The sequence below is a fragment of the Spinacia oleracea genome, chromosome 3, assembly GCF_020520425.1.
Source record: "Spinacia oleracea cultivar Varoflay chromosome 3, BTI_SOV_V1, whole genome shotgun sequence".
Taxonomy (NCBI): Eukaryota; Viridiplantae; Streptophyta; class Magnoliopsida; order Caryophyllales; family Amaranthaceae; genus Spinacia; species Spinacia oleracea.
In genome coordinates, this window is record NC_079489.1 from 5,509,256 (window position 1) to 5,532,937 (window position 23,682).

At 41.1% G+C, this 23,682-nt stretch overlaps 2 protein-coding genes across 7 annotated transcripts; one reads left to right on the top strand and one right to left on the bottom strand.

Moving 5' to 3' along the window:
* The first annotated feature begins 11,452 nt into the window (after positions 1-11,452).
* LOC110783055 (MADS-box protein FBP24) lies at positions 11,453-15,563 on the top strand. 5 transcript variants are annotated; one of them, XM_056838430.1, is made up of 8 exons: positions 11,453-11,654; positions 12,206-12,416; positions 14,109-14,175; positions 14,295-14,459; positions 14,669-14,710; positions 14,843-14,884; positions 14,995-15,211; positions 15,301-15,563. In XM_056838430.1, the coding sequence occupies exons 2-8, from the start codon at positions 12,232-12,234 to the stop codon at positions 15,321-15,323; spliced, it is 741 nt and encodes a 246-aa protein (XP_056694408.1). In that variant the 5' UTR covers positions 11,453-11,654; positions 12,206-12,231; the 3' UTR covers positions 15,324-15,563. The 5 variants fall into 5 exon arrangements, with proteins under 5 accessions (XP_056694408.1, XP_056694406.1, XP_056694407.1 ...); XM_056838428.1 differs by lacking the exon at positions 11,453-11,654 and adding an exon at positions 11,670-11,786; XM_056838429.1 differs by lacking the exon at positions 11,453-11,654 and adding an exon at positions 11,670-11,786 and having other exon boundaries at positions 15,319-15,563.
* A 465-nt stretch (positions 15,564-16,028) lies between these two features.
* LOC110783106 (phosphatidylinositol 4-kinase gamma 3) lies at positions 16,029-19,884 on the bottom strand. Of its 2 annotated transcripts, none has more exons than XM_021987404.2 (3): positions 19,624-19,884; positions 17,457-18,880; positions 16,029-16,738 (listed from the first exon to the last, which is right to left on the bottom strand). In XM_021987404.2, exons 2-3 carry the CDS (start codon positions 18,837-18,839, stop codon positions 16,352-16,354), a joined length of 1,770 nt encoding a protein of 589 aa, XP_021843096.2. In that variant the 5' UTR covers positions 18,840-18,880; positions 19,624-19,884; the 3' UTR covers positions 16,029-16,351. The 2 variants fall into 2 exon arrangements, with proteins under 2 accessions (XP_021843096.2, XP_056694405.1); XM_056838427.1 differs by having other exon boundaries at positions 17,457-19,050.
* Positions 19,885-23,682: the final 3,798 nt, after the last annotated feature.

The following is a 23,682-nucleotide window of genomic DNA, read 5'->3' on the forward strand; positions in this document are numbered from 1 at the left end:
GCGAGGTCACAGCCAAGCAGAGCTACGACCGCCACAAACGCAGGACCTCCGATTCCGAATAGGGAAGAGCTTACTGCGGCCATGACCATCATGCAAAACTTCCTCTTCAATGAGAAGCAGCAAGGATTGGCAAAGGACCGCAGAGAAGAGAGGAGGACCAGGCGAAGGCTGAACGAGCCACCCAGTGTAGAAGTGTCCAGACCCGAACGAGAACTCCTTCCCTTGACAGGTACACACTTGACGTCGAGATGGATGGAAAGCACGTGGGACACCCAAAAAAGGGCACAACAGCAACCAGATTGGTTTGCGAGACCATCGCCTACTCCAACAGCTCTCCAAAGCGAATCGACTACTCGTAACACTCGGATCCGAAGCTCGGTGCTCAGCAGGTCGAGGCCCTCGGTCCACTCAAGGTTAAGACCTTCGATCCATACGAGACTCGGGGTAGGTGAGTCGAGCAGATCTGGCGAACGACCCGAGGTCAGTAGCCGAGAAAGAAGAAGAGACAGGAGGCATGATCGAACCCCTAGCCCCCATCGTACGCCCGAACGTTCTAATCACAGAACCTCGGCAAACGAAGGCATCAGGGATAGACTCGGGAAAAGAATCATGACTCCCACGTCATCCCCTTTCTCGGACGAGCTGATCATGGAAGAAATACCGAAGGTAAGACTGCCAGCGCACCTAACCTACAGCGGAATCACAGATCCGAGGGATCATGTCATCTCCTACGAGCAGCAAATGTTCTTGAGTCCCTACTCCGAAGCATGTTGGTGTAAATATTTCCCAACCACGCTAACCGGAGTGGCGGGAGAGTGGTTCAGATCGCTGCCGAAGGGATCGATCAATAGCTGGAAAAAGCTGAAAAAGAGATTCTGCACACAGTTCGTGAGCAACAATCGCCCCGAGCGAACCACAACAGAACTGACCTCAATCCAACAAGAAAGAGACGAAAGTCTAAGAGAATTCATGGCCAGATTCATGAAGGAATCAACAAACATACCAAACTTGCAGCCAGACGTGGCCATCTTCGCTTTGAAGCACGCGCTCCAGGAAGGGAAGTTCCGTGACGAACTCTCAATGAAGAACCCCTCCAGAATAGCTGACGTGCTCCAAATGGCCGATGCGTTCATCAGAACCGAAGAGTTCAACAAGGCCGCTGCAAGATTGAAAGGATCGTCGGATCCGAGAGACACAAAGAATACCCAGAGCAAGCCCGAGGGCAGCTCAAGGAAGGGGAAGGAGAAAGTAGGAGCTAGAGAGATGAGCCCGAAGAAAGACGGGAGAAGGGGTGAACTTCAACCCAAATACACTAACTACACTCCACTAGCTCTGCCCCGAAAAGAGATCTTTAGCCTCAACAGAAATGACGAAAAGTGGAAACTACCGGGGAAGCTCAAGTCCAACCCAGCTCGGAGAAACAAGAACAAGTGGTGAAAGATGACTTCGGTCACCACACCGAGGAATGCAACTCGCTGAAAGACAACATTGAGGACCTCGTTCGTCGAGGCTACCTGAAACAGTACTTGTTAGACCGAAGGGAGGAAAAAGAAAAAGCCGCCAGTGGCAAACAACATGAGCAACCCCAGAAGAGGGTCTACGAAGCAACGGGACACAAGAAAAACGACATCCTAGTGGTGTTCGGGGGACAGAAGTCTGGCCAGGCCAGCAAGAAACACCTAAGAGCCCTCTCCCATCGGGTCAACTTCAGCGCGGTGGGAGACAACCAGCCACATCCCCCGAACATGACCTTCACTGCTGATGATTGCTTCGGAGTCCAGTACAAACATGACGATCCACTAGTCATTTCCATGGACCTCAATAACCACAACGTACATCGAGTGTTAGTCGACGGAGGAAGTGCCGTCAATATCATCTTCCGAAACTGCTTCGAGCAGCTGATCCTCGAAGAACCAGAGGAAGCACTGACGAAAGTCGGTTATCCTCTGATCGGATTCAACGGATCCGCAGCTATCCCTCGAGGAAAAATCACCCTGCCAGTCACGGTGGGTGAAGGCCAAGCAGCAAAAACCCTTCGGGACGAATTTCTGGTGATGGACTGCGACTCCGTATACAACGTGATCATGGGAAGAACCATGATCCACAAGATGCAAGCAGTCCCCTCCACATACCATCAGCTGATGATATACGTCTCAGATGCAGGATTCGCCGAACGAATCAGAGGTGATCAAGAAGTGGCGAGAAGAACCTGCCACACGGCTGTCCGAAAGCCCAAACTAGGGGACGGCCCCGAGGAAGAAAAAGGAGCTACGGGAGAGGAAAGCGAGGCAAAAAGGAGAAGAGCAAGCACGAGCAGCTTGTCTCCCGCAGAAGTTGATGCCCGCCCCGAAACCCTGTCTCCCGAACCAGATCAAGAAATGGAGGATATCTTCCTCGAAGAGGATTCAGACAGGAGCGTCCGAATAGGCAAGGGCCTAAGCTCGGGGCTCCGAATCGATTTGATCCGACTACTCAGGGATCACAAAGACATCTTTGCATGGTCAGCAGCAGATATGCCAGGGATAAATCCGAAGCTGATTTGTCACAAGCTGGATGTCAACGCTGAAGCTCGGCCAATAAAGCAAAAAAAGAGAAATTACTCCTCGGAGAAAAACAAAGCCATCGCCGAGGAGGTAAAAAAGTTGCAAGAGGCCGGATTCATCGAACCATGCATGTATCCGAAGTGGCTGGCCAACGTGGTGATGGTCAAAAAAGCGAACGGCTCATGGCGAATGTGCGTAGATTTCACAGACCTGAACCGAGCCTGCCCCAAAGACTGCTATCCCCTGCCAAGGATAGATCAATTGGTTGACTCCACCAGCGGCCATGCACTGCTCAGCTTCATGGATGCCTTTTCAGGTTACCACCAAGTATTCATGCACCCCGATGACAGGGCAAAGACAGCGTTCATCACAAGCGCAGGAGTGTTCAACTACAAAATGATGCCTTTCGGCTTGAAAAATGCCGGAGCCACCTACCAGAGGCTAGTTGATCACGTCTTCGCCGACCAGAAAGGGAGGAATGTGGAGGTCTATGTGGATGACTCCATCGTAAAAAGCATCAAGGAGGAAGACCATGTCAAAGATTTGGCAGAGACCTTCGGAAATCTGCGGAAATACAGCATGAAGCTGAACCCAAAAAAGTGCGTCTTCGGGGTGAAGTCAGGGAAGTTCCTCGGATTCATGGTGAGCGAAAGAGGAATCGATGCGAACCCAGACAAAGTCCAAGCGGCATTGGATTTACCCGAGCCGAAGACCAAGAGAGATGTGCAGAGGCTAACCGGCAGGTTAGCCGCACTGACAAGGTTCATATCAAAAGCCTCGGACAAGGGAGCCCCCTTCTTCAAAGCACTAAAACCAAAGAACCTCCCCGGGGGAGAAGCAGAACCAGTCAAGAAAAAGGGGGTCCCGAGGAAAGTGGATCCCGAACTGATATGGGAACAGGAGCAAAAAGAAGCTTTTCAGCAACTCAGAGCCCACCTAGCTCAACTGCCGACACTGGCCAGACCAAAGGAGGGGGAAACCCTGTACCTATATGTCGCAGTTAGCCCTGGAACCGTCAGCGCAGTGCTTCTTCGAGAAGAAGAAAAGAAGCAACAGCCAATCTACTTCACCAGCCGAACACTCACAGGGGCCGAAACCCGGTACCCGCTCATCGAGAAAGTCGCATATGCAGTAGTGGTAGCTGCACGAAAGCTGAGGCCATACTTCGACTCCCACCAGATCACAGTGCTAACTGACCAACCGCTCGAGAAAGTACTCGACAAAATAGAGAGGTCAGGAAGATTGGCTGCCTGGGCCTTCGAACTATCGGAGTTCGGCATCAAATATCAGCCGAGGACAGCAATCAAAGCACAAGCGTTGGCCGACTTCTTGGCCGAATGCTCATACCAAGAAATGCTGGATGACACGAAAAGCACTTGGGAGGTCTTCACTGACGGATCTTCCACAATAAACGGCTCAGGAGCAGGAGTTGTACTAATTCCCCCTACGGGGAAAAGCATAGAGTATGCATTGAAGTTCGGCTTCAAAGCAACTAACAACGAGGCCGAATATGAGGCCGCAATCGCAGGGATAGAACTTTGCTTATCCCTGGAAGCCGAGCATGTTCGCCTCAAAACTGATTCCCAGCTTGTAGCCAACCAGATCCGAGGGGAGTATGAGGCCAAATGGCCCAGCATGACAGCTTACTTAGCAAAAATTAAGTTCTTAACGTCAAAGTTAAGATCCTTTGAAGTCATTCTCATCCCCCGAGGACAAAACACGCAAGCAGATGCACTGTCAAAACTCGCAAGCTCAACACTCATCGACCTAAACAGGTCGGTCCACGTGGAAGTTCACCAAGAGAGAAGCATTGACTTGCTACCCACCACAGTATGCAGCTTACGTACCGAACCCAGCTGGATGGACGTAGTAGTTGCATACAAAGAAAGGGGAGAACTTCCCGAGGATAAGCTGCAGGCAAGAAAGCTGAAAAGATTCAATAAGTGGTTCATCATCAGCGCTGAAGGAGAGCTCATGAGGAAATCATTCTCCGCTCCGCTGCTAAAATGTGTGGGTCCAACAGACGCCGACTACATCCTAAGAGAAATCCACCTCGGGATATGCGGAACCACATCGGAGGCAGGACATTGGCACATAAAGCCCTTCGAGCTGGGTACTGGTGGCCCACTATGGTTTCCGAGGCAAAGCAGATGGCAAGGAAATGCGAGAAATGCCAAAAGTTCGCACCAGCCATCCATCAACCAGCTCAAACCCTACAATCAACACTGTATCCCTTACCATTCGCACAGTGGGGGTTAGACATCATTGGTCCCTTCCCCTCAGCGACGAACCAGAAGAAGTGGTTGATTGTAGGAGTCGACTATTTTAGCAAATGGATCGAAGCCGAAGCTGTCTCCTCCATCACCGAACCTCAGGTCCGCAAGTTCATATGGCAGAACATCATCACAAGGTTCGGCATACCAAGACTGATGGTCTTCGACCACGGGAAACAGTTCGACAACACCCCGTTGCAAAAGTGGTGCAAACAGTTCGGCATACACCTAGCTTACTCGGCAGTCTGCCACCCACAAAGCAACGGACAAGCCGAAGCTGCTAACAAACTCATCCTCAATGCACTCAAGAAAAGAGTCGAGGATGACAAAAACAAATGGTTAGAAGAGCTACCCGGAACGCTATGGTCCCTTCGGGCCATTGAGAAAGAAGCTACCGGGCAAACACCGTTCCACCTTGTATACGGATCCGAAGCTGTAATCCCTGTGGAAATCGGAACAAAAAGCCTGAGGATCCAGGCATACAACAGGTATGATGGGCTCCAAGGAGAAAGCAACAACCAACTTCTATCCGAAGCTCTCGATCTACTGGACGAAGCTCGGAACGATGCAAGGACACTCAACGCAGCCTATTTGCAGAGGGTCAACAAGCATTACAACCGAAGAGTCAACGCCAGACCCCTAAAAGTCGGTGATCTAGTACTCAGAAACGCCGCCTCGGTTCAGAAAGGACGGATCCATGGCAAACTCTCAGCCACTTGGGAGGGACCATACATCATCCATTCCGAAAAAAGGCCAGGCACGTTTATGCTGAAACAGTTAGATGGAACAATTTTGAAGAACCATTGGAATACCGATGTTCTCAAGAAATATTTTGTATGATCTCTGTGTGTAAACCAAGTAAGTTGTTTAATGAGAAGAGGAAAGCCATTGGCACCATGAGTTTCATTAAACTTATCTCTATATTTATTGTCCCTTTATATATACATGCAGCCTCGGATCTGATCAATCCGAGACTAAAAACAGGATTGACTTTGCCCATTCCTTGATAAAATGCAAGAAATGACCAAATCATACACTTCAGGGAATCGTCCAGAATCCTCGGATTCGCGGTACCCTAATAAAATTTGTTCGCAACAAACAGTCGCTCGAATCAAGTTATAAAACTCCGGCTCAGATCCACGGATCGCCGAAGGCATAACTAAGAGGCAGACTAGCGATCTCCTTGCCCAGGTTTCCGAACCACAAGGGATCGGAAGAACAATCCAAACCTCTGAGCAGATCGACGGATTTGAAGAGTCTGGAAACTAAAGAGTCTCTTAGCAGATCTACGGATTTGAAGAACTCGCAAAACTAAAGAGTCTCTTAGCAGATCTACGGATTTGAAGAACTCGCAAAACTAAAGAGTCTCTTAGCAGATCTACGGATTTGAAGAACTCACCAAATCAAAGAGTCTCTTAGCAGATCTACGGATTTGAAGAACTCGCAAAGTTAAAAAGTCTCTTAACAGATCTACGGATTTAAAGAGCTCGCAAGATCAAAAGGTTTTTAGCAAGTCTACAGAAAGAGGAGCTCGAGAAATCTACGGATTTAAGGACCTAAAATTGCGAAAGTACAAGTTGAAAAGAAGCAGCCAAGTAACAAACATTCATTTTTTTATTCAATATTCGGGGGGAGTACAAATACATTGAAAACCTCAAAAATTGAAAACAAAATGAAACAGTTAAAATCGGCAGCCATCAACAGACAATACCGGTCTACCGAAGTACTAAAGAAAACAAAAAGAAATGAGTACAACGCAGCGCCGAGGCAAAAGGGGGGAAAGGCAAGCACATGTTCGGAAGTCCTCAACTGGAACCGACCGACTCTGAAGAAGACGACTGCCCGAATCCCTAACTCTTGGGGGTCTCGGGAGCAGCCCCTAGGGGAGCGTCCTTCGAAGAACCCCCAGCAGTAGTGTCACCTTCGGAAGACGCCTTCTGGGCCCGAGCCTCTGCAAGAGCAGCTTGACGTTCAGCTTCAGCTTCGTCTCGATCGGCCTGGCACTCCACCAAATGATCATGGGCCCTCATCCAGAGCGGAACCTTCTCATTCCAAGGGAAATGAGGCATGTGCTTCGCAAACATGCGCCGAGCGCCCAGGATGCCATTCCAGTATTGCTCTCTACACTGATCAGCAGTGTAGAGGTCAACTCTCTCTTGCTCCAACTTCCGGATGGCCGCGTCCTTCTCTCGGATCTTCAGCTGGAGAACGGGCACCTTGTCAGCTTGATTCTGAACAATCTCCCGATGCTTGATAAACTGCTGAAGCCTCGCCTCCGCTTCCTGGCTCTGCTTAATGGCCGCCTCAAATTTAGACGTCATCTCCTTGAGAAGACTGTCTTTTTCTTCAAGTTCGCTCGCAAACTTGGCGGCCATTTCTTTCCTCTCCTTGTCGAAGGAAGCTATCTTTTCAGCATCCTCCTCGACTTGGAAAGTGAGCTTCCCAACTTCGGCCCCGATCTGCTCAGCCGACTCCCTAGCCTCACGACTGTACTGAAGGTACAGTTGCTTGACCTCCACCAGCTCGGCGAAGAGCTGCCCAGCCTTCTGGTCCAAAATAGGGATATCACGAGCATAAGCCTCCTGATATCTCCTCAGTTGTCTCTCCTCAACCGAGCTACACTCGGAAGCGAACGAGGACCAGAAAACAGCCTAGGGAAAGAAGAAAAAGATGAGGAAAAGTAGATGAGAAAAAGATGAGAAAGAACAAACGAAACTCAAAAAATTGAAAATCCAACACTTACCTCATTCAGATAGTATTGAGCCATCATAGCTGGGTTCCTCTCCTCAGCTCCAGGAACCCTCCACTGCGGGTTGGCCCGAAGAAGATTCTCCCGTGCAGCTTCGGGTCCCACCAAAGATCCCACATGAGCCATGGGGTTCTCCCCCAAAACCGGAGCTCTAGCATAGCGAGCCATCGCCTCCCTTACCTCCTCGGGGATCCTTTTCAGCGGAACATCCGAGCAAGGGTCAGCATGGATCAGTCTATCCAGGGCCGAGGTCGAAGTAGAGCCCAAGGTCGAGTGGCGCCTCTTCCTCGTCAGACCCTGTTCGGGTTGCTCCTCCTCAGCAGAAGGGACCTCCTTCTCAGCTTCGGGAACCTCCATGTGAGCTTCGGTGAGATCCACCATCTCCTTATCTGGACTTTTCTCCCTTTCGAGAGAAACGTCAGCAGATTCCTCCTTCTGCTCGGCCACAGTAGGGACATCCGAGCCAGGAACAAGGTCGGCTTCAATCGCCTCCATCACCTTGGTTATATCCTGGATCTCGATCCCTAAAGCAGCAGCCGGCTTCAGCGGAGAGGGGATGGTATCTTCCTCAGCCAACGGTTGGTCCACGGGCGGCAGTTCCGCAACCACCACACTCTTCAACTTCTGCCCTGGCAAGGGCATGAAGTGAAGGAGATTCTTGGGAGGAGGCATGACTTTCGAAACCGCTTCCTACAGGGCAAACGCTCAAAGGTCAGTTTCAGAAAAGGAGAGAACGGACTACAAAAAAAAAAAAAAAGAGCTCCAAGTCAGAACAAATACCTTCTCCGAAGACTGAGAAGCTTTCGCTTTCTTCGGATGCGCAGAAGGCCTCAAAAGAGTGCTGCCCTTCCTTTTGCGCTGATCCTAAACAGAGGAGACCAAGGGTCAATAAATGTAAAAGAAGACAAAGGAAGGAATAAAGATAAAACCGTGAAGTACCCGGTTCCTAGATAAAGAGATATCTATCCGAGCCGGAGATGAAACCGAAGGAACGGCACGCGGCACAGCGTCAGTCCCAGGACCCTAAAAAGATGGTCCAGGACCAAGACGTTAGCCGACGGCCAACCAGAAAGAAAGACAAACAAAAGACTTCGAGATATAAAAACACTCACCGGATCCGAGGTTGTCCTCAAATCAGGGAGCACGACCTTCACTGGAACAGCTTCGGGAGAAGAGGCAGAATCCCACGGATCAGCTCGAACTTCAGATATCCGAGCGACACCCGACGGAGACAACACGTAATCCTTCAAGCGAGGATTACGAGGATTCTCTTTTCCGAACTTGTAATCAGGAGCCGAGTCGTGAATGGTCTTCATATCCAAAGAAATGCCCAAGACCACAGGATCAACGCAGCTAAAGCCGTACTCTGCAGAAACAAAGCACAAAACAAAGTCAATAAAACGAGACAAAAAGGAGGAAGACAAACTTACTAAAGCACGGTCCCAGCCGAAGGACACCTACCCCTGTCAAAAATCCTGCTGAGACCGGCAACAGCAAGAATGTCCTCCCGCAAGATATAGTTGAGGTTCGGGAGCCAGTTGGACGGCAGTTTGTAGTTGTCCTCCCGAGCCAAAAACCACTGGAGGAGATCCACGTAGTGGTGATGGTTCCGATCCGGAGCAGCCACGCTTCGCATATCAGGATCAGGAGTCACAAACCACTTCGGAGGGCGGTAGAAATGCGGATGCTTCGGATCTGTCGGCACACGAACGAACAACCACTCTGTCTTCCAATTATGATCAGAGCTGAGGTAAGGGTAGGCCGTAATGTAGTTCGGCTCCCCCTTCCTTCGGGACCTTTTGTTGATGATGGTCCACCAACCATACCCATCCCCCTTGGAAGCGTGGTTGAAAGACAGATCGTGCAGATCCCGAAACACGGCAACAGAACAGGGAAAGTTAATAAAATCGCACACCCATCTAAATCCGATGATGTGCCTCATAGATTTGGGGGTAAGTTGGGCCAAACTGATGTTGTACGACACCAGGAGCTCGGAAATGAAGGGATCCAAAGGAAAGCGGAGACCGTTCTCCAAATGATGAGTATACACAGAGATGAACCCCCTCGGCGGATGAGTCACCCGAGGACGCTCCTGGTCGGGAAGCTCGCACCAGTACCCCAAGGCGTGCTGGATTCCGTATAACTCTTCGGCCCTCCGATGGTAATTCCCCAGCTTCGCCTCCACCAACCAGTCACCACTGACCGATTTTTCCAAAGGACCATCGATCTTAGTGGTCTCATGCAGAATTGGGGCATACTTGCCCTGCGGATCAGCTTCAGTCCAATGAACTGGAAACTCAGGGTAAGAGCGGCGCACACCCGAAGAACCAGCTTTCTTACCAGAAGTTGCGCGTTCAGACACGCTAGACCCGCCAACAACATCATCTTTGGAAGCATCCCAACCAGTCGAACGCCTCTCCACCGGCCTCTCCGAAGGCCGACCCCTCGAAGTTTTCGGTAACCTTCCCGAAGGCACGTTCTCCCTTTCAGTAGAGGAGCCAACGACGAACTTGCTTTTGCCCCTATTCTTTGCCATGGCCGCGAATTCTCGGTCTAGGGTTGAGATTGAGGGGTAGAAGGAAAAACGAAGAAAAAGAGGAGAATTCAAAAACAAATTACCTTTTTCCGAAGCGGAATTCGCCGATAAAACGAACAACACAAGTTCCCGAAGTCTAAAGTTGGCCGAATTTCGTAGATCTGAAGAAACAAATTGCACTGCGATCGCCGGAATTTAGAGAGAGAATGGGTTTGAAAGAAGGAGTAAAAGTTCGAAAAGAGCAACGCACCCCATATTTATAGAAAAGAAAAGGGGCGCATCAACTTCCTCAACCCACGATCTCCACGACACAATACAACTCCCAACACTTGTCATCAATGCAAATCACCCCTTTTCGAAAAAGAGAGGGAACTTTCGGACTTCTGACAGCTGGAAACCCACCCATTTAATTCTAAATGGACCGGGTCTGGGGGGCATGTTGTTTGGGCTCCCAATTGATTCTCAATTGGGCCACTAAGTCCAAAGCCCAATGGCTCTAAACAAACAGCATCAAACCTACCAATGGCTAGTCAGCCATCTATCAAGGCCCAAGGCCCAAAAGCAATAAATGACCTATGGGCATTTACTATGCAAACACTATAAATAGGCCGCCAAGGCTCACACCTCAAGGTACGTCCAATTTATCGCCTTAAGACTACTCTTCTAGAGAACTTCTCTCTAGAATCCGAGCATCGTTCTTACTTAGGCATCGGAGGGGCTTTCCTCGGAAACACCCCCGAGGCCAGTGACTTTGCTCTTGTGCAGGTGAATTCGGACTCTACTCATTCAAACAAGCAAGATCTTCAACACATACAAAAGGGCCTTCATTCGAAGCCCATTGTTTCCATCTTTACAACACCGGAACATTTATAAAATCACACCATGTGTTACACTACATTATAGTCTAAAACTTAAAGTTAAATGACTTAAATCTACGCGGTTACGTTCCTGCTTTGCATCAAAATAAAATAAAAACTACGCGTTAATTATAAATAGGATAGTTATCATACAAATTAAACATAATTAGTCATGAGATGGGGGAGTCAGTTGGATGTTGATTCTCACATAATGTGAAAACAAACTCAACGGCATTTAACTTAGGTTAGATATTTAACTTAGGTTTATTTAAACTCAACCCTACTTTTTCCTATAATAGAAATGCTACAATTCAGAAACTTAAAGTTGGTTAGCTTTAAGTAGACAATATGACCTATATATAATACATAGAATAATTTTGTAAGAAATTGAAAAAAAATAAAAAAAAATAACTCTTTCCCTTAAATTTTTAATAATCCTTTTCCTAACTTGTTTTTTTAAAAAATATTTCAATAAGATACACTTTAAAGCTAATCACGTTTTCTGTCAAGACCGTGACCCTTTTCGTAGCTTATTACATAAGAGCTTCAACTGCCCTCCCAAAATATACATACCTACAAAGCAGAAAACATTTATTCTTACAAACTTTATTTCTTTCACAAGTAAGAGAGAGATAGCGGAAAAAAATAATCCAAATTAGGGTTACTTTGTGTAAATTCAGAAAAAATAGTAAAAGGGTAAGCTTCTTAGACTTTGCTGCTACCTTGATCTTCTCCTCAAATGGTGATGAAACTGCTTTTTAATTATTGTAGTGATTATTTTTGCCTCAAATTTTTTTCTTTCTTTCCAGAATTTGATGCCCTTCACCGGTACTAAAACGCGCGGTCTAATTAGCTCCTACACATTTTTGTTTCTAAATTTCAACCTCTTATGATCATATATGTTATATAGTATTAAATGTGGTTGTTTTACATCAAATTAAATTGTTTGGGAATTATTTTGGGGAGGATGATGTTATTTTTGACAAATTTTACTTAACATGGGTTTTGCCTTAAACCTTGGAATTTTGTATGTTCTTTTTGTGGTTAAATAATTCAAAGCTACCATGCAAATTTAATTTATTTAATCCTCTATTTACCTTCATTTCTTTCTTTATAAATCACATCCAAAAATTAAAAAAATATCAACTTTATTTTATTTTTATTAGTTCTTGTTATAACTTCATGAACATAAAATATTGAATATGATTTTAACTTCTTTTTTTTGTTTTTATTTTATTTTATTGTAGGGGAAGAGCAATTCATCAACATAACCATGGGAAGAGGAAAGATAGAGATGAAGAGAATAGAGAACAGAACTAATAGGCAGGTGACGTTTTCGAAGCGACGACAAGGGCTACTGAAGAAAACTAATGAGCTTGCTGTTCTTTGTGATGCACAAATTGGTCTCATCATCTTTTCTGGAACCGGGAAACTCCATACTTACCCAAACCCTACCAGGTTAATTAATTAATTAATTAAAAAAATGTGGATTCTTAATTAGTAATTAGTGTTCTTGTTCGTGTTTATGTTCGTGTAGATCTAAGTTTTTTATTTTTGTTTTTAAATATTTATGATGAAAATTGACATGCATTTCTTGTGCATCTGATCCCAGTAGTAGCTAGCTAGGGTTTTATTTTTCTTCTCATCAATTTTTTTCTGATGTTTTTCATGTGGTTTTGAAATGATTACTTTTCTCAGTTTTGTTATTATTTAACTGCAGATTTGTGGACCTCAATCTTTGACCAATTTTATGTTGATTTTAAAAAGAATTTTAAGTTTTTGTAGATGCAATAACATGTATTTGTTTAACACAAGTTGTTGATTTAATCAATCTGATTTTCCTCAAGGCATCAATGCTTTGGCGGAGCTTGATTTAACGAATTAACAAGGCTACCCGGCCTTTCCCTCAAAAAATAATACTGATTTTATGTTACATACCCAATTTTGTTTTTCTGAAATCCTCTATTAGAACTATTAGAACTAAATTCTAAAATTAATTTTATTAGATGATAAGAAGATCAATACTCTTAATAATGCATAAAATTAATTTTATTATAAATTAATTTTGTTGTTGTTGATTTTGCTATGTGCTTGATGTTTTAATGTAACATATACGCACATTATTCCTCAATCCGGTCCAAAAATTCTATGAATTGATCAAATTATGACTCATTTTACTATACATGTCTTCTTTTTGTATCTTCATTTTCGGTTCCATCTCGGTATATCTTGCTGAAATTTGTTATTTCTCGCTCATGGAGTAGTCATTTTATGAAGATGACAAATATCACTACCCCTATACTACATAATTAAGCAAGTGCAAGGATGTCATGTTTTGTAAATTGTAATCCATTTTCCGATAAATCATGAAACTGGAGATGAAACTGCTACCCATCTTTTAGTAGCTAGGCGGGTAAATTGTAATGCGTTTTAAGTTCAAAAGCATAGATGTTCACAACATCGAGTTTGTCATTATAGCAAATTAAAATGCATTTTTATGTTCTCTTATTAATTTAATAAAAAAAATATTTTAAAAAATGCATTTATGTTCACAAAATTCGTGAGTTGGTAGAGGGGCAAATCATTTGTTTTGTAAACTTGATATTGTCTATTTGTCTGCATGCATTAGTGCCACGATTCGAGTGTTTTTAAGGGTAAATCTGGTGTTCGCTGTATTTTTAGTGTAAATTTGATATTGGCTACTCCGTACATCAGTACATGGCATTAGTGTTAAGTTCCGAGTGTTTTTAAGTGTAAACTTGATATTGGCGGCGTTTTTAGTGTGAACTTGAAATTTGCTGCATGTTTAGTGTAAACTTGAAATTTGCTGCATGTTTAGTGTAAACTTGAAATTTGCTGCATGTTTAGTGTAAACTTGAAATTTGCTGCATGTTTAGTGTAAACTTGAAATTTGCTGCATGTTTAGTGTAAACTTATGGCCTGACATTGGTGTCAAGGTCCGGGTGTTTATAAGTGTACACTTGATATTGGCTACAATTTAAGTGTACACTTGATATTGACTTTACGACTCAGTGTCACGGTCCGAATGTTTCTAGGTGTAAACTTTGTCTTGTAAACTTGTTATTGATTTTGACATAAATGGCATAGTGTAAGCTAATTAAGGCCTTTATGATGTATCCATGGAAGCAGCCTAGAACAAGTCATACAAAGGTATCTAAATGTTCAAGGAATTCAGCTCCCGGTACAAGATAATCGGGTAATTAACTAAATTACAAGCTAAATACAAATTCATCATGTATTACATTATGATAATAACTAATTAAAAAGTCTAATTATCAATAAATATTGCTAATAATTACAGTAAACATTGTACAGGAAGAACTATATTCAGAGCTGCAAGCCTTAAGGGAAGCGATTCTCAACGCCGAACAAAGCATAAGGAACTACTTGGGTGAGGATTTAGGTCCTCTCCCTCTTGAAGAGTTGCATAAACATGAACAACAGCTTGAATCTTCCTTGAACATAATTCGAGCACGAAAGGTAAACTATATATACCAGTCTCTGACATTTTAGTCTGATTCAGTTTCTTGAATCTTCATTGAACATAATTTTTTTGATGTACTGGAACAAATTAGGACAATTTCTTGATAATTTTGTTTAAATTAAACAAGGAAAAATGTATTTATTTATTATTGTGTAGAAAAATGATCTGAAAATTCTGAAATACTGTTTAATTTCTGGTCTTCCAGAACCAGCTCACGCAACAGCAACTGGAAAATCTTCGCAGAAAGGTTAACAAAACTAAAAAAACGATTTTTTTTTTCATCCATCCTTTTTTGCTAGTAAATAATATTAATTCTTGTAACAATTAATTTGATAATAATTACATCATGTTAATACTGATTTTGGTTAATTTTCATCAGGAACAAATGCTGCAGACTGATAATGGAAGCATGTATCGCTGGGTAAGCAAAACTTTCAATAATTGGATCATATCGCGTTAATCTTGATTAGAAAAAGTATATAAACTGATTCTCATGGAAGGATTTATTACCATTATTGTGTAAATAAATAGTTGATGGGAGGTGGACAACTTCATGAGCAGCAGCAACAGCAACAGCAACATCAGCAACAGCACCAGCAACTAATGGGGCAGATGCCGTTTATCTATGGAGGAGAAGACCAGCAGCCGAGTAGTAGTACTGTACTTCAGCTTGCTACTTCATCTTCTTCACCTCACCAGTTTTATCCTTACCGTCTTCAACCTACTCATCCTAACCTTCAAGACTATGGTAAATCTTCGATAATCATAGTCGTCTACCCCGTATTTATCAATGGTTTCATCAGAAGTTCAAAAAAAGTGTATTCTGATCTTTATTAGGTCATGTTAATTTTGCAGAGTAAGTTGTTTCAGAGAAGCTAAGCGTGTGGGTGACTGGGTGCAGGCTTTCAGAAGATGGAGATGGTTGTGGTTTCATAGTTGTAGAACTTACTACTATTACAGAAGGTTGCTATTTAGTTGTTTCAGAAATATATGTATCTCAGATGTATGATTTTTCTGATTGTTGTGTTTGACTCTTTTATCATTTGATTTGTAAGCACAGTGTGATTTCAATAACTTGAACCACTTATCAGTTTCTTCCATTTGTTCATATAAAGACATAAATCTGTTACCAAGTAAAAATGATAAACAGCGTAAAACAGATAACCTGAAGCAAATGAAAGCAAGCAATGTCTTGCAGGCATCAAAGACGGAGAGAACGAAAATGCAGTTTGTTATATCGGAAGCAATAAAGATAATTAAGAACGCAAATTAAGAACACGGAAATTTAACGTGGTTCACCAACAATGTACTACTTACATCGTTTTATTAATCTTGAGGAGTACAAATTACATAATACACCGAGGTTACTTATGACCTAAATAGTTTAATAGTTTATATATGGAAGTACTATCTAGACACACGCGGTAAACCCCAGAAAATAAGCTCAAATAGATAAGCCTTCCCAAAGAACAGATAACATAAAGTGGGTTTACGGGACTTAACCGATTCCATACATTATTTTAATACAGTTAACTAACAAAGCAGCAACAGAATAAACAGACAGGTTTTTTTTTACTCCACAACATTATTGAATTTACTGATACTTGCGTTTCACAACATTTTCACACCGTTCTCAAACTCGAAGAATCCAAATCCATAGCTGGGTTGGAATTCAACAAGAGATTGAGATTCTAACAGTACAAACAAGCGGAACAACCAGCTCAACAGGAGTTTTTCAAGTTCCAGCAAATCCTACACAAACAGTTTACATTACATAGACTCCACAGCCATCAAAATATAGGATAAAGAGCCAAGTGGTACATTTCCATTTGTCACACTATTACATATTCAAGGTTACCTAATTACTATACTCACATATCTACTCATGTCATGGGAATGAAGAAGAGAGTCCATCAAGGAAGCGATCCATGATTGAGGAGATTGTTTCCAGAAATGCAGTTTCACTCGATTCAGGGAACAAAGCTCCCTCTGCTTCTTGGACTATCAGCTCGATCATAGATTCCTTCTTCAAGGTTTCCCGACACATGATGTTTCCGATGGTAAACGGAGTTAACCCCCTGGAGACGCCTTTCTTTAAGAGCATGGTGGAAACTCGGAATAAACGGGCACATTCGTGTGGCATGTCCCATCCGTGAAGTTTCAGTAGTCTGATATCTTCTTCGGCATCGAGGGATTCTATGTACTTAATGGTTTCAGGGGAGTATGGTTGACGTGCTTGAGGCCAATAGAGCCAGTCGAATGTACAATCCTCAAACTGTGTAATGTAATAAGGGGTAAGAAATCAGAACATCTGATATTTTTTTATAGTAACATCACTAGAGGCCTAGAACTGTTCAAGTAATGACAGACATCTACAAGTTCGGGATACATTATCGGGATTTAGTAGCCACGAAAGTTTCCTACCATATTAAAAAAACATTAAGGGCATGTTTTGCATAAACTTAGGAAAGGAAATGGAAAGGAAATAAATAAGAAGGGGAAAGGGTAGTGTTAGCTATTACCAATATTAGTTGTTTAGTATACCTCGGAAAAGGACTCACTTGTAACAAATTGGGGATTGAGGAGGGTAACAATGTCGTTACCATAAGGTTGGGAGAAGTAACATATGGTAGTAATGGTTACCCTTAGGAAATGGATTGTGTTACCACTCCTCGAGTCCTCTCATACCAAACATTAGGTAGTGGAAATAGTTAATTGATTCCATTTCCATCACTTAAAAACTCTATACCAAACATGCTATAAGGCTTTACATGAAATGTATGGGAAAAGTGCTTAGTTTTCCTACCATATGCAAACTCATTCGGTTGAACTTGGGGTCATTAACTCACAATGAACATCAAATTTCTAACTTGAACACATATAAACAAGGAAATTGACTTTAAAAAAAGGCAACTTCTTATTAGATAGTCATTGTGTCTAGTTAGATGGGAAAAGGCATCCAAAATAAGGCAAAAGAGAGGAAAGAACTCTACCTTGCTTGGCAAACAGTACCCGTGATCAATCGGAATGAGCTTGATTTGACCATCATGGTCTCGGGAAACCAGAATGTTCCCGGCATGCCTATCTGCATTGGCCAATCTGATATCCAAAACAGAGATCTTGTGAACCTCTTCAACTGGAAAAGCACCAGGTCCCATGTCTTCACAGTTCCCAAAATTCTTCATAAACATCTGGAGAGAACCAATCTTCATATTTTTAGATGCGCCCTCGTATCCATTCGGATGATGAAAGCCCTCGTGTAAACACCTAACCAAAGTTGTAGGTGGAACACCAGAAAATCCAATCTCTGAATGGTAAATAGAATGAGGACCAGTCCTAGGATGATCCAAAATATATGCTGCAACTTCACGAATAGCCCCTGAACCCACTTGAGTACCCTTTTTCAGCCCCTCGCCATCTTTTGATTCAGGGAGCCCGTTAGGGTTGTTCACGGCCATTGGCTCTTCATCAATTGGCTTAAACACGGAGATGTATTCTTGACCAGATGGATCAAGCATGAAATATGCTCCTCCACAGCCCTCGGAAGACCTAACAGGTTGGTTTCCTTTATCCAACCCACTAAATGTAGAATTGATAAGTTGCCTAACCACTAAAGGAAGCATGATCTTAGGGTTAATGATCAGATGTTCCAAAATTATATCCCTACAAAACTGTTTCTTGAGTGTAACCAGAGGGTGAACAGGTTCAACCCCCCATTTGCACTCATCTCTGACTACTACATCAGCTCCTTTCTCGTTCGGATCAGAAGCCATAATCATAACTTCAAAGTCCTTCTCAACAGGTTTAGCTCTCACTTTGGCAGATTTTTGAACAAGCAAATGAATAACTGCGTCATTGTTCTTACAATATTCTTGAATTTGACACTGGTCCTCAAGCTCCTCGCCATCGAAAATCAACTTTTGATCTTCCAGATCAATAATACCAACTCCCTTTTCGGCAATCTGTTGTTTCAAGTACCCTACATTTCTATTCCTCTCAACGTGAAACTCAAACTCCTTCCCACACACAGTCCTAACAGTAATAGCCTGAAGGTTCGTGAGACTAAGGACCAAGTGCAGGACAGTCTCATTAGCCACCCCATAGTCCTTAACACTGGAATCATTTCGGGCCAGCTCTCTTCCATCAAAAACCAGCTTTTGATTCTTCACAAAGAAGCCTTTGTGATTCTGAATTCTAAGCTTTACAGAAGCAACTGAATCCGACTCCAACACACGGATTGGAATCACCGATCCTCCCACAGTTAAGTATACTAAAATCGATTCATCTGTCCTGTATCCATGCTGTCCGGACAGAAAGCTCGGAATGGTCAAGGAATCCTTTTGAACAGGACTAAGAGCAACGCTTGCCATTGACATTGCTAAAACTTAGTTGATCACAGATTCAAAATCCTTCAACCCTACATCCCACACAACAAGCACACATTCAGTTTCCAGCATCCACCAACAATATTCGAACTTCTCAACATCTAAAATAGTACTCATACCATTCAATTTAACACAACCTTAATCTAGCCAGTCCACATATCAATTACTCATCAAATTCTCATTCTTAACAACAACATCCTCTCTGTCAAAAAAAAAAAAAAACAACATCCTCAAACCTCCAATCACATACTTCACCTGTTGTTCAATTTCTAGTTGTTTCACCTAACATAAATAGATAAAAAAGGCACAAATCATTTCAAATTTACATTAAACAAATGTTCATCAAGTTCACCTTGTTTAGAAGGTCCTAGAAACCTTTAGAATACAGATTATTTCTCTGCTTGGATTATTTTATTCTGCAGATTGAACTACACGTCTATGTTGACCAGATCAACAAAAAATCAAGCATTATCACCAAAAAAAGGTTATTTAATTTCTACACAAAATCTAATCATATTTTTCTTTGCTAATCTATCATTTACTTAAAAATTAAAAATTGAAGAAACAGTAAATATCAATCAAAAGCGCCGAAAATGCAGAAAAAAGTATCAACCATTCACCAAAATCTTCATTTCAAAATAATCTCTTAAACATAAACTAATTCTCCAGTCCGATCATCACACAACAGCTCAAATTAAAAAATTGAAAGAAATATAAAAAAATTCAAAAAAAGTTAAAGCTTAAAAATGAAAATGCAGGAGATTAAAGAGCTTACAAAGAAGAAAAGGTAGCAAGATGAAGCTCAAAGCCGAAACTTCTAGAATCCAGACGAAGCTCGCTCAAAAACACGATCATCAATTCCAGAAAATTAATCTCTTCATCATCATATTTGTCTTCTAGAACTTCCGACTGAAGTTTATTTTCTCTCTTTAAAACCTAATTGAACTTTTGCAGGATAATTATTGAGAGAGAAAATGGAAGAGAGAGAAATTTAGAGAGCGAAGAATTTATGAAAGCTCTGAAGAAAGAAGAGAGGAAATGGAGCTGATGATGTGGGGGGTATTTATAAGGTTGGACCCACCCAGCTTTGAACGGAATTTTTCACGAAGCTGTTTTAACGGCGTTACTATCTCTACTAACGTCTTTATTTTGTTCAGAAACTTTTTTTTTGTCTGTTTTTTCTGTTCTAGATTTTTTTTTTTAAATTTTAAAGAACAGTAATTATTATTTTTAAAAGAACAGTAAATCGAAATTAGGAAATATCCTAATTTATATATTTCGTAAAAAAAACTATATCTTTGGTGGGCCAGAATATGTGTTCTAGAATTTTCATTTGTTATTAGCATCTTAATTGTTTTTTTTCCCCTTTTTAGTTACACTTTCTTTTAAGGAATTATTATTCTAGAATTTTCAATTTTTTAAGGAATTGTAAACCAAAATTAGGATAATTTTTTTACAACAATGTATCCTAATTTATATAAAGAAATATATCTTGGTGGGCCAGGATGTGTATTCTAGAATTTTCATTTGTCATTCGCATCTTAATTGATTTTTTTTCCGTTACACTATTTAAGGAACGAGTGTGGAAACTTTGGATTTTCTTGCCGGTCCAGTCAAATATAGTTTAATTTGGATAATCACTAATTTTTTTAATTATGTAATAATTTCGAAATAATTTAATATACTTATAAAATGTTGGCTTGTACGGAGAAGTAAATTTGTTCATCAATTGTACATGAATACTAAACCCATAACCAAAATGATATTTTTTTTTTTGAAAGATAAGGAGAATATACTTAGGAGCCTCTCCGCACGAGAGTCACTCCTGAGTAGTCATTACAAATAATGGAAGATAAACGAGGACTAGCTTTAGGATCTAAATACATTTTCCCTACAATGATGTGACCGACATTTGCTATCCAATCTGCTGCTGAGTTGGCTTCTCTGAAAACATGATTAATTTCCCAAGTGTCGAAGAAGGCGAGGAGATGCTTAATATCCTGAATGATGTTATGAATTTTCCACGGAGGAGTGTACTTTCCCTTGATAGAATTGATGACAAGAAGATTATCACCTTCGATCTGAATGTGAGAAATGTTGAGCCGACGAGCTTCTTGGAGACCCTTGTGGAGGGCGATAGCTTCAGCCATGAACGCCTGAGTGTGACCAAGATTAAAAGTACAGGCCGAGACCGGGTTGCCTGCACTGTTGCGGATGATAATACCTGTTGCTGCTGAAGTAGTTTTACTGGAGCCGTCAAAATTGAGTTTGAAGTAACCTGGTGGAGGGGGGTGCCAGCGAACCAAAATCAGGGGGGAAGGAGGAGAGGGAGAAATGGAGGAATGAGGGGTGAAAGGAGTGCCCTTGAGCTGGTGATGGTCTAGAAGGAGACGACATTGCCATTCATGGTAAGCCGAGCTGGCTTGGTGGAACACTCTATAGGGGTTAAAGGAAGTGTTTTTGAAGATACAATTGTTCCTTTCTTTCCAGAGCGACCATATGAGAAAGGAGAATTTGCATATGGAAGAAAGGTGAGTAGTTATATGTACTTGTACCACATACAGAGTACATTAGTTAATTACTCTCTCTGTTCCTACTAGTTTCTTTAAAAAAAATTGAAATTTTGGATTATTAGGCGCAAATTCTCTAATAAAGAAAAATTTCAATGCAAGGGCGTACTCAATTACTTTCACTACCTTTGAAAACTGAAATATAGTACTACCTCCGTTTCAAAAAAAATCTTTACACTTACTATTTGTACGGATTCAGGTGCAATGTTTGACCGTTAATATATCCAACTCTGTATGATAAAAGAATTATAAAAATTTGATATTTATAAAATACATTTTGAGACGAATCTAACAAGATATCTCATGATAATTTTTGATAGATATAATAGTGAGAATTGTGTAAAACTGTCTATCGGTTAGACCATTTTTTTGGTACTAACTTAACTAGTGTAAAACATAACTAAAAGTAATAAAATCATAACTAATCGAATAACAAAATAGTTAAGGTATAAAGACAAATAGTTAAATTTATGAGTCAAATATTTATTATCTTTGAACAAACTTATTATTAACTAAAACTCATAAAATCTTAACTAATTGATCTCATTGCTTAACTAATCAGTTTCATTTTTTAACTAATTGGTTAAGTGCTTAACTAATTGGTTCGGTTGCATAGCTAATTGGTTTCGTTGCTTAACTAATTGAATTTCAGACTTAACTAATTGGTTTCAGTGGTTAACTAATTAGTTAAAGTGCATTACTAATTGGTTCCAGTGCATAAAAGTGGTCTATCCGTTAGACTGTCTTTCCTAAAAGTTTGTAAAAAAAAAAAGAGGCTAAATAATTTGAATTAGGCAATCAAATGCAAGCTTGTCCATTTAGTGTGTATGTATGGTATGGTAGATATTTGTACAAAAAGATCCCTAACCTAAACCTTCTTGGTACCTAGCTTACATTAGCCAAACGTTACTTCTATAATTTATCATTAAAGTACGAAAGGAGCATGTGCTAATTAATGCTAGCAAGTACGTTTTTGGCTTTGATTAACTGCATAATCATCGACACATGAGGTAATTTGAACATATCCATTTGAGTTAATACTTAATTAACTCCCCTTTTAATATTGTCAAAAGAATAAGTCATTGATACTTTAAATCTTCTTTTTTGTTGTTGATAATGAGTCAGAAAGGATACGTCGATCACAAATTACAAATGGCATAGGAGATGTTTAATAATGCACAGATGCTCGATCTGTTTTGACAATCTCATTGATTAATAATTAAAATTTTGTAAGAATGCATATATAACTTACCTATAGATCGACTAGTCATTTGAAATATGATGTGCATTTTCTAGTCTCTCGTACGACGGACATGTATATTTTTAGGGTTAGTTACGTGCTCTTATAGAAATGAGAAATGTGTGCGCGCTGACATGTGCTCGAGGTACACTTATTTGATATTTGTATGTGCACAACTATACGATATAAGTATACATAAAGATGGCATTGAGTCGTGTCTTCATGAAATGGTACATAAAACCCAAATTCTAATAAGTATGGAATACGTGATGATTTGTTTATTAACATGTATAACATCATGAGAGGTGTTAAACAAACCCACAATAAACTTTTTTTATTGAAAAGAAAACTCATAGGCTTACATTTAGGCTTTCAAATGTGACATTTCCATTGCCTTCATCCTTGGTTACATTGAGAGAATTGAGATGTATTCCCAATTATAGTAGTACTTCTACACATGTATAATCGTATAAATACGATATGACAAAGAAAATACATAAAGTTATTAGAAACTACATTATTGAATTCTCAATAATAAGCCATCATGTTGTTTCCTTTTCCTTTGATATAATTTAATTATTTTCCCAAACAAAAGTGTGTTTCTTTTTCATTATGGGCATTAGCCAATAATGATTTAGTGCAAAATGATTGTACTTTGTACCTAATAATCATCTATTGCCACTAATTATACATTTTATTACAAGTCGTTTATAAAAATTAATGGAAATACCACAAATATCCTTCTATAATATCTACACTTATACGTCTCTCCCGTTTTTTTTAAAAATAAATAAATTTAACTCGTTAATAAATACTACCTTTTGTCCTGAAAGTTCTTTACGCTTTGGAATCTGTGTTCAAAATATAAAAAATTTGATCCTAAGTTCTCACTACTATACATCAAAACAATATCATGTGGAATGTTGTTAGATTCGTCTCGGTATTTAATTTCAAAATATCAACTTTTATTCTTTCACGTACATATGGAATTAGATATATTAGCGCTTATATGTTGCATTGAAGT